Below are 11,544 nucleotides of genomic sequence, written 5' to 3' on the forward strand. Positions count from 1 at the left end.
ACCCTGCCACCCAGCATGTGACATCCATTGACTTGTAACTTTGCCCTATAGTTGCAGGAGCAGATATAATAAGGCGAATATTGAGCATTGTTGGCAGAGACAGTTTTGTGGCCCATTGTAGATTTCTGCGGACATTGTAAATGAAGATTTAGCAGCGTCTTTATTGTATTAATGTATTGATTTATTTTGTAGGCCCCTGATTGTTCCTTAACATCTCCATCCGTAAAGGAAACTCAACCAAAGTCATGTCACCAGTACAGTAACAACACATCCACCCTGGACGTTCATTGCCTTCCGCTGCTGCAGGACAAGTTTTCACCTCCGTCGTCTCCCCCCATTTCATTTCCACCCGCTGCTTTTGAAACTGCTAAGGTTGAGGCAAAGCCGGATGAGCTGAAAGTCACAGTGAAGTTAAAACCTCGGCCGAGAATGGTTCATTGTGGTCTGGATGATTCTCGGCCCTTCGGCAAGCGGTGGAAAGGGATGAAGTGGAAGAAATGGAATATTCAAATTGTTATTCCCAAGATGCCTTTTAAACCTCAATGCGAGGATGACATAGATGAGTTTTTGAAAAGACTGGGAACGTCTCTAAAGCCAGATCCTCTGCCCAAAGATTTTAGAAAATGTTGTTTCTGCCATGAAGAAGGTGATGGAATGACGGATGGGCCTGCAAGGCTGCTCAACCTTGACCTTGACCTCTGGGTCCATTTAAACTGTGCTCTTTGGTCTACCGAAGTCTATGAGACACAGGCTGGTGCCTTAATTAATGTAGAACTTGCTTTGAGACGCGGACTGCAGATGAAGTGTGTCTTCTGTCATAAAACGGGAGCCACAAGTGGCTGCCACAGGTTACGGTGCACCAATATCTATCACTTCACCTGTGCAATAAAAGCACAATGCATGTTTTTTAAAGACAAAACTATGCTTTGCCCCATGCACAAGCCAAAGGGAGCTCATGAGCAAGAACTGACTTATTTTGCAGTCTTTCGTAGGGTTTACGTTCAGCGTGATGAGGTGCGGCAGATAGCCAGCATAGTACAGCGTGGGGAACGCGACCACACTTTCCGTGTTGGCAGCTTGATCTTCCATGCAATTGGTCAGCTGCTACCACAGCAAATGCAGGACTTCCACTCTGCGACCGCGCTTTTCCCGGTAGGCTTTGAAGCCAGCAGGTTATACTGGAGTATGCGTTACCCCAACAGGCGCTGCCGGTACCTCTGCTCCATCGAGGAGAAAGATGGATTGCCCTTATTTGTCATCAGAGCCCACGAACAGGGACACGAAGACCTGGTCCTGACAGATAATACTCCAAAAGGTGGGCACAATAATGGGGAGAATTTAGCAAGTTTTATGTTTCTGGTGTCAGATTTGCTTTTTCTGCCACTTTTTCAAAATTCCTTTTAAGAAATGTATTGCCTTCTTAGCCGCATTAGTTATATTTATCTGTGTGTTTAAGTCTTTATGGATGTTATCAGGTGACTTTTATGTCAATATTTTCACAATGTAAAGTGTGAATAAATGGCCCTGATCTGTACAGTTATTCTCTTGCCGTGGTCAGTAGGGATTGCAGTACTTAGGAGGGTTGATCCTACTGACAGATTCCCTTTAAGCGGTCTACATGGGCATATAGGTCAATGAAAGGAGAATAAAATGATACCTTGATATCTGAGGTCCGATTTCTTATTCCAGAGGAATCCACATTTAACACAATGTTAATGAGCGAAGATCTATGGGCTGGATATAGATCTCCCTGAGAATCTGCCTCCAGAGCTTATTGTAAATTCAAGGGGGCGTTACCAGTGTGAGACATGTAATGACTGACAGTCTGCTCTGCTGATTTACATGTCTCACACTGGTAACTCCCCCTTTTGTTAAAATAAGCTCTGGATGAAGATTCTAAGGGAGATCTATGTCCGGCCCATAGATCTTAGCTCATTTACATTGCGAAAAATTGGGATTCCTCTGGAATAAAACATCGGATCTCCGCTATCAAGGTGTAATTTTATTCTGCTTCCTATGATCTACATGCCCATATAGACCGCTTAGGAGGGTTCATCCTACTGACAGATTCGTCTTAAGTGGTTTGATAGGGTAATGGGGAAGGTCGGCTCAATTGTCCCCCTGTGACGCAATCACTTGAGGAGTTACCATATTAGTCAGGGTCACAGAAGTGACTAGACTTGATTAATGGCCTAATAGAATAATCCGTGTATATCCGTAAGGAAATGATACAAGCTAAAGTACTATAAAGAAATATCCAATAGTCTTAAAGCCGCTGAAAAGTGGTACTGTCACCCTGGAGGGTCATGATTTTTCAATGCCAGGTGGAGGGCCGCTCATTGGTGCTGAATACGTATAGTTGCTGAACGATTCTCTCCTAAATGGGATGGGGGGGTGGTTTTTGTCTCATTTATTTTAGGGACGTCTTTTATCTTTGCATTAATTCTTGACAAGTTGTTGTTTTTTTTAATAGGTGTTTGGGACAAAATCTTGGAGCCTGTTGCAAACTGTCGGAAGGGTTCGGAAATTCTCAGGCTCTTCCCTGTGTACCTAAAGGGGGAAGATCTTTTTGGCTTAACAGTTTCAGCAGTTTCAAGAATAGCAGAATCGGTAAGAGCAGAAAGTACTTGGAGTTACATTGTGCTCATGTGGACCACAGCATTTCATAGTAAAAACTGCAAGGTGGTGCAGCGAACACTCACATACACAACCAACCAATTAAATCAGCAGAAAGGTTTTTGTTTGTGTTTTTTATTATTAAATATCTATGGTCCGCATTCGTTTGAGTAGTAAACATTTTATCTTTTTTTCACAATGACATTTTAATTGTTGCATATGTTAATGTAATATGTAAATATGTGGTGGGCTTCTTTCTTCATTACTCAGCTACCTGGAGTGGAAGCCTGTGAGAGTTACACTTTCCGTTACGGCCGCAACCCTCTGATGCAGCTCCCTCTGGCCATCAATCCCTCCGGCTGTGCCCGCTCAGAGCCCAAAATGAGCAATCATGTCAAGAGGTTTGTGTTGAGGTATTTTCCTTTTATTTCACATTGTACAGCCGAGGGTTTACAGCAACTGTGCTGCTCTGTGCTCCTGTGTGTCTCTTACAAAACCCTGTTGTCATTGGCTGTGTACGTGTGCCCTTTACAGCTGCCTTGTTGTCCGCACCAGCTTGGCTTACGTTAGCCCAGGGTCTTTTTGTAGAAAACGTCTTGGGTGCAAGTAATCTTCAGTTTTCTTTTCATTTTTTTGTGATGTGAACATGAACAGGCCTCACACGTTGAACAGCACCAGCACTTCAAAGTCCTTCCAGAGCACAGTCACTGGGGAACTGAATGCGCCCTACAGCAAGCAGTTCGTCCACTCCAAATCCTCTCAGTACCGGAAGATGAAGACCGAATGGAAATCCAATGTATACCTGGCCAGGTCTCGAATTCAGGTTGGTTCAAAAAGGGGGAAAGACTGTTTGGTGTGTTTAATTGTAGTTTTTTTTGTTGGGTAGGTGTTGTATGTTGTTATCAATATATAAATTAATAAATTATACATAGTGTATATGTGTGTGTGTGTGTGTGTGTGTGTGTGTGTGTGTGTGTGTGTATAGAATATATATAATATGTGTATTAGGTGTGTGTATGTACAGTTATATGAAAAAGTTTGAGCACCCCTATTAATCTTTAAGCTTAATGTTTTATAAAAATTGGTGTTTTTACAACAGCTATTTCAGTTTGATATATGTAATAACTGTTGGACACAGTAATGTTTCTGCCTTGAAATGAGGTTTATTGTACTAACAGAAAATGTGCAATCTGCATTCAAACAAATATGACAGGTGCATAAGTATGGGCACCCTTATCATTTTCTTGTTTTAAATACTCCTACCTACGTTTTACTGACTTACTAAAGCACTTTTTTTGGTTTTGTAACCTCACTGAGCCTTGAACTTTATAGCCAGGTGTATGCAATCATGAGAAAAGCTACTTAAAGTGGCCACTTGCAAGTTGTTCTCCTGTTTGAATCTCCTCTGAAGAGTGGCATCATGGGCTCCTCAAAACAACTGTCAAATGATCTGAAAACAAAGATTATTCAACATAGTTGTTCAGGGGAAGGATACAAAAAGCTGTCTCAGAGATTTAACCTGTCAGTTTCCACTGTGAGGAACATAGTAAGGAAATGGAAGAACACAGGGACAGTTCTTGTTAAGGCCAGAAGTGGCAGGCCAAGAAAAACATCAGAAAGGCAGAGAAGAAGAATGGTGAGATCAGTCAAGGACAATCCTCAGACCACCTCCAGAGAGCTGCCGCATCAACTTGCTGCAGATGGTGTCACTGCATCGGTCAACTATACAACGCACTTTGCACAAGGAGAAGCTGTATGGGAGAGTGATGCGAAAGAAGCCGTTTCTGCAAGCACGCCACAAACAGAGTCGGCTGAGGTATGCAAAAGCACATTTGGAGGAGCCAATTTCTTTTTGGAAGACGGTCCTGTGGACTGATGAAACCAAGATTGAGTTGTTTGGTCATACAAAAAGGCGTTATGCATGGCGTCAAAAAAAACACAGCATTCCAAGAAAAACACTTGCTACCCACAGTAAAATTTGGTGGAGGTTCCATCATGCTTTGGGGCTGTGTGGCCAATGCCTGCACCGGGAATCTTGTTAAAGTTGAGGGACGCATGGATTCCACTCAGTATCAGCAGATTCTTGACAATAATGTTCAAGAATCAGTGATAAAGTTGAAGTTACGCAGGGGATGGATCTTTCAGCAAGACAATGATCCAAAACACCGCTCCAAATCTACTCAGGCATTCATGCAGAGGAACAATTACAATGTTCTGGAATGGCCATCCCAGTCCCCAGACCTGAATATCATTGAACATCTGAGGGATCATTTGAAGAGGGCTGTCCATGCTTGGCGACCATCAAACTTAACTGAACTGGAATTGTTTTGTAAAGAGGAATGGTCAAAAATACCTTCATCCAGGATCCAGGAACTCATTAAAAGCTACAGGAAGCGACTAGAGGCTGTTATTTTTGCAAAAGGAGGATCTACTAAGTATTAATGTCACTTTTCTGGTGAGGTGCCCATACTTATGCACCTGTCAAATTTTGTTTGAATGCAGATTGCACATTTTCTGTTAGTACAATAAACCTCATTTCAAGGCAGAAACATTACTGTGTCCAACAGTTATTACATAGATCAAACTGAAATAGCTGTTGCAAAAACACCAATTTTTATAAAACATTAAGCTTAAGATTAATAGGGGTGCCCAAACTTTTTCATATAACTGTATATATATATATATATATATATATATATATATATATATATATATATATATATATATATATATATTTTAGTGTGTGTGTGTATATACATATGTATGTACATGTTTGTCTATTTTTTTACTTTTAGACCTCAACTTATTTTGTAATCATATGCATTTGCTACTCCTGCGAGGCCGTGTTCACAGTGTTATTTTAGTCAGTATTTCACATCAGTATTTATAAGCCAAAAGTGGGTCATCATACAGAAGTGCTGCTCATGTTACTGTTGTACTTTTTCTCCTGATTGTGGCTTATAAATACTGATGTGTGAATGTAGCCTTACAAGAAGCGATCAGCTGTCCTCAGACACAGCCCATATGTGGGTCTGTTTCCATATTAAAAGACACTCATCAATTTTCTAGTCTATTATCATTACCATTTAAATGCTTGTGGACCACCAAGCCCCTTTAACCCCTTACCATATCATGTACAGTTACGTCATACTCCGGTTCCCTGATTTTGATGCTGGCTCACAAGCCGAGCCCCCATCTTTCCCAGCAGATGATGGCTGTGATATTCATAATTGCTGAAGGCATTTACAGTGCGCTGCTGGGGGGGACTTGTCATTTTGTGCATCTGTCAGTGTCCCCGTGACACAATCGTAATGGATATACATCAATGCCATGATCATCTTCTGAGGTCTTTTTTTATTTTTAGGGTCTGGGGTTATATGCTGCTAGAGACATTGAAAAGCACACTATGGTGATTGAATACATTGGAACCATAATTCGCAATGAAGTAGCTAATAGAAAAGAGAAGTTGTATGAGTCGCAGGTACGATCTACTGGATTACTATCCTGTCAGTCACTTATGGAAAGTAGTTTCCACCTTAATGCTTCTAACGATGCCTCCTTCTCGGATACTTTCATTCCAGAATCGTGGTGTATATATGTTTCGTATTGATAATGAACATGTGATTGATGCAACTTTGACTGGAGGACCTGCAAGGTGGGTACAAAATGTGCCTTCAGTACACTGGGCGATTGGCATAACCAGTGGGGCTTGTAAGGAAAGACAACAGAGCTGTTAAGGTTTTGTATTTTAAGACCACTGACAATTCATACAGATACACAGGGGCCTCTTTATCATCTCTGGGGTCTTACAGTCATTAGACTGAAGTAAGATGTTCCAAATGTATTAAAAATAAACTGGTGGTGGTAGTAATATTGTTGGTCAACCTTTTCAAAGTTATCAGTTTTTTTTAATACACTCGATTATCTTATTTTGATTTCTTCTTTCTTGAAACACCATACTGGAAATGCTGTTTTAACTGCCTAGTTCATTACCAAAGTATCTGAGGATGCCGAGTGAGATTTTATGGGTACATTGTAATGATCTTAATCAAGAAATCTAGATGTGGCTTAGTATAATAGTGCTGGTTATGTGTACAGGATTGATTTGGACATTGAGATACATGGTCTTGTACCAAAGGGCTTATTATTGGGTGAAATACTGTAGTGTGTCATTGCTGTCATCATGTTGATTAGTTAACCTCTATAATTATGTGCTGAACTTACCATAGAAGGGTGGCAGCACCATTTTATGGCAGTAGCCCCATAGGGAATGGCATTCTTGGGTAACTGAAGACCTTTTATGAACATGAAGTTATTGTACTCGCTCGGCTAGTAATGCAATTTTTACTTTGTTTTTCCTTCAGGTATATCAACCATTCATGTGCACCTAACTGTGTGGCTGAGGTAGTGACTTTTGAAAAGGGGCATAGGATAATAATCAGCTCCAACCGAAGGATACAAAAGGGTGAAGAGGTAATTTCAAGGTTCTATTTTATGTCATCTTTTTTTTTTTTCCTTTTTTTTTTTTTTTTTGCAGAGATGTGTGTTTATATATAATATTGCAATATAATTCTAATTTTATTTTCTGTGTGAGAAAATGTACTAGGGACGTGGATTTGTGATTATTCATAACCCAGGAAACTTAATTGGCAAACAGGTTTAAAGCAGTTGCCCCAATCACAAGGTTTATGTAGCCATCCACAGGATTGATATTAAATGTACCGTCTGTAGGTGTCCGGCCGCTCGACCTCAGATAGAGGATCCAGTGCCCTGTGTGGAGAGGTGGTGGGATTGCATAAGCATTAAGAATACATTTTATGTGCAAACCCACCTACTTTCCCAATTCAAAAATACAAAATGATTGTATTTGGTATCGCCGCACCCATAAAACTAAGATTTAAAAAAATATAGAAACTATTTACCATATTTTTCGGACTATAAGACGCACCTAGATTTTAGAGGAGGAAAATAGAAAAAAAATGTAAGCAAAAAATGTGGTCACGATGCACTGTTAAGGGGGAGGGGGTCTGCTGCTGACACTGGTATAGGGGTAATTCTGATACTATCCCCCATCCTGGTATATATGCCCCCCCTTCCTATTATACGTGGCCCCCATCTCCATCCTGGTATGCATGGCACCCCTCCATCCTGGTATGCATGGCACCCCTCCATCCTGGTATGCATGGCACCCCTCCATCCTGGTATGCATGGCACCCCCTCCATCCTGGTATGCATGGCACCCCTCCATCCTGGTATGCATGGCACCCCTCCATCCTGGTATGCATGGCACCCCTCCATCCTGGTATGCATGGCCCCCCTCCATCCTGGTATGCATGGCCCCCCTCACCCCCTATCCTGGTATGCATGGCCCCCCTCACCCCCTATCCTGGTATGCATGGTCCCCCCTCATCCCTTATCCTGGTATGCATGGTCCCCCCTCATCCCAATCACGCTGCACATAAAAAAAAATAAACACTCCTACTCCCCTTTCTTTTCTCCTCCAGCGCTGTGTTTTCTCTGCCCACACTGATCTTGCCATGTGAGCCGCGCATGGTGTCACTACCATGGTGCGGCTCACAAGGAGAGATCAGCTGCCGGAAGTCACTGCTCCCCACGCTGGGACTGTGTGCGCGGGGAGTAGTGACTTCATACTCCTTAATAGCTGGCACACAGCGTAGCCGCAGCGCGGGTCCTGGTGCCGGGCGATCACATGTGCCTGCTATTTAAGGGCATGAATATTCACCCCCTCCCCACACCCATGGGCAATCGCTCGGCAGCAGCTGCACTGCGGATACACTGTGTGCCGCTATTAAGTAGCATGAATATTCAGTAGCAGTGAATATTCATTTTCTTTAGCAGCTGTGTGTGTGTGTTTTATCTATCTATATATATATATTTATATATATTTATATATATATATATATATATATATCTCTATAGATAGATAACACACACACTCACATGTGTGTACAGTACAGACCAAAAGTTTGGACACACCTCATTTAAAGATTTTTCTGTATTTTCATTACTATGAAAATTGTACATTCACACTGAAGGCATCAAAACTATGAATTAACACATGTGGAATTATATACTTGACAAAAAAGTGTGAAACAACTGAAAATATGTCTTATATTCTAGGTTCTTCAAAGTAGCCACCTTTTGCTTTGACTGCTTTGCACACTCTTGGCATTCTCTTGATGAGCTTCAAGAGGTAGTCACCGGAAATGGTTTTCACTTCACAGGTGTGCCCTGTCAGGTTTAATAAGTGGGATTTCTTTCCTTATAAATGGGGTTGGGACCATCAGTTGTGTTGTGCAGAAGCAAGGTGGATACACAGCTGATAGTCCTACTGAATAGACTGTTAGCTGCTTTTTTCTTGCCATAATACAAATTCTAAGTAAAGAAAAACAAGTACCATCATTATTTTAAGAAATGAAGGTCAGTCAGTGCAAAAAAATTGGGCAAACTTTGAAAGTGTCCGCAAGTGCAGTTGCAAAAGCCATCAAGCGCTACAAAGAAACTGGCTCACATGAGGAACGCCCGAGGAAAGGAAGACCAAGAGTCACCTCTGCTTCTGAGGATAAGTTTATCCGAGTCACCAGCCGCAGAAATCGCAGGTTAACAGCAGCTCAGATTAGAGTCCAGGTCAATGCCACCCAGAGTTCTAGCAGCAGACACATCTCTACAACAACTGTTAAGAGGAGACTTTGTGCAGCAGGCCTTCATGGTAAAATAGCTGCTAGGAAACCACTGCTAAGGACAGGCAGCAAGCAGAAGAGACTTGTTTGGGCTAAAGAACACAAGGAATGGACATTAGACCAGTGGAAATCAGTGCTTTGGTCTGATGAGTCTAAATTTGAGATCTTTGATTCCAACCACCGTGTCTTCGTGTGACGCAGAAAAGGTGAACGGATGGACTCTACATGCCTGGTTCCCACCGTGAAGCATGGAGGAGGAGGTGTGATGGTATGGGGGTGCTTTGCTGGTGACACTGTTGGGGATTTATTCAAAATTGAAGGCATACTGAACCAGCATGGCTACCACAGCATCTTGCAGCGGCATGCTATTCCATCCGGTTTGCGTTTAGTTGGACCATCATTTATTTTTCAACAGGACAATGCCCCCAAACACACCTCCAGGCTGTGTAAGGGCTATTTGACCAAGAGGGAGAGTGATGGGGTGCTACGCCAGATGACCTGGCCTCCACAGTCACCAGACCTGAACCCAATCGAGATGGTTTGGGGTGAGCTGGACCGCAGAGTGAAGGCAAAAGGGCCAACAAGTGCTAAGCATCTCTGGGAACTCCTTCAAGATTGTTGGAAGACCATTTCCGGTGACTACCTCTTGAAGCTCATCAAGAGAATGCCAAGAGTGTGCAAAGCAGTCATCAAAGCAAAAGGTGGCTACTTTGAAGAACCTAGAATATAAGACATATTTTCAGTTGTTTCACACTTTTTTGTTAAGTATATAATTCCACATGTGTTAATTCATAGTTTTGATGCCTTCAGTGTGAATGTACAATTTTCATAGTCAAGAAAATACAGAAAAATCTTTAAATGAGAAGGTGTGTCCAAACTTTTGTTTGGACACATACATACATCACACATATATTGTGTGATATGTATGTGTGTGTGTGTATATATATGTGTGTATATATATGTATATATATATATATATATATATATATATATATATATATATATATATATATATATATATATATATATACATAATACACCCACACCTCCAACATTCGGACTATAAGACGCACCCCCCATTTTCTTCCAAAATTTTGGAGGAAAAAAAGTGCGTCTTATAGTCTGAAAAATATGGCAATTCATAGGCTCAACATTGATGGTATCAAACAAAATATCAACCCGTCCCACAAAAAAGCAAACCGTCATGCAGCTCCATTTGATGTAAAAATTAAAATAAAAAAGTTGAGACTTAAATTGTAACAAACATTTTTTTTGGTTCATTTTACAAAGTTCAGGATCTGAAATCAGTGGAATATTTAAAAAAATAAATCTACCTTTTGTGTCGCTGTAATTGTACTGACCTAGAGAATAAAGCTGCCATGTCCGCTGTATCGCACAATGAATGCTATAAGAAACAAAATGTGTCCAGAATTGCGTTTTGTTTTTTTTTTCACCACTTCGCCCCACTTAGAATTTTTGATTTCTTAGTTTTTCAGTACATAGTAAAATGATTCACAACTGCAACTCATCTCGTAAAATCCCTCGTAAGGCTTTCCCAACAGGAAAAAAAACAAAAGTTATGTCCGTAAGATGAAGAAGAAAAGATAAATTGCAAAAATGAAAATTGGCCTGCTAGATTGCGAGCTGTATTGACTTGTACCGTAATCCTAGCTGGAGCAGAAGCTAGGATTTTATCTCGCTACATTTCGGTTCTTCCTTGCGATATTACTGTCCTGGTGAATGAGCGGCTTCGGTATTCTGTGACCTAACAACATGTCTGTCTTTCCAGCTTTGTTATGACTATAAGTTTGATTTTGAAGACGACCAGCACAAGATCCCCTGCCACTGTGGTGCCGTAAACTGCCGGAAGTGGATGAACTGAATGCATTCCTTGCTTCTCCAAGGTTTTACTTGTCCCTTAGATGTGATATTAAAATGCTGTCAAAATGACACTCTGGTCTTCAAGTCAAGAATCTACTTGGGAAGTGACATTCGTTGCTGCCGAGAGAGGAGACCACTGGCAGACTAAGCTGTCGGACCTCCACAAAGCGTGATGAAGGGGGTGGCAGCTGGTTGTAGAGTTCACCGCTTCTGCTTTGAGCTCACTGAAGAAAAAAAATAAATTCACTGGGTCAAGAAACGCGTCAGCAGGTGGGCAAACACATGAATGTAAGACTGAAATCACCAGCGAAGCAAGATGCCCAACGTGCTGGCCACAGCCTTATAT

The 11,544-nt window shown here is 41.5% G+C and overlaps 1 protein-coding gene across 8 annotated transcripts in view; it reads left to right on the forward strand.

Moving 5' to 3' along the window:
- The window catches only part of KMT2C (lysine methyltransferase 2C), a 205,969-nt gene that overhangs the window by 192,839 nt on the left and 1,586 nt on the right, over positions 1–11,544 (forward strand). For 7 of the 8 annotated variants that reach the window (XM_073677706.1, XM_073677707.1, XM_073677712.1 and 4 more), the window contains 8 exons: positions 193–1,315; positions 2,474–2,610; positions 2,887–3,029; positions 3,271–3,439; positions 5,981–6,097; positions 6,198–6,271; positions 6,981–7,089; positions 11,107–11,544. The exon at positions 11,107–11,544 is cut by the window's right edge and continues 1,586 nt beyond it. In XM_073677706.1, coding sequence (XP_073533807.1) covers positions 193–1,315; positions 2,474–2,610; positions 2,887–3,029; positions 3,271–3,439; positions 5,981–6,097; positions 6,198–6,271; positions 6,981–7,089; positions 11,107–11,199 — 1,965 coding nt within the window. In that variant the 3' untranslated portion in view covers positions 11,200–11,544. The remainder of the gene's footprint in view (positions 1–192; positions 1,316–2,473; positions 2,611–2,886; positions 3,030–3,270; positions 3,440–5,980; positions 6,098–6,197; positions 6,272–6,980; positions 7,090–11,106) is intronic. The other variant, XM_073677708.1, reaches the window with a different exon arrangement.

Source organism: Phyllobates terribilis, unplaced genomic scaffold, assembly GCF_046119375.1.
Source record: "Phyllobates terribilis strain yellow unplaced genomic scaffold, ASM4611937v1 Scaffold_4__5_contigs__length_816908805, whole genome shotgun sequence".
NCBI classification, from domain to species: domain Eukaryota; kingdom Metazoa; phylum Chordata; class Amphibia; order Anura; family Dendrobatidae; genus Phyllobates; species Phyllobates terribilis.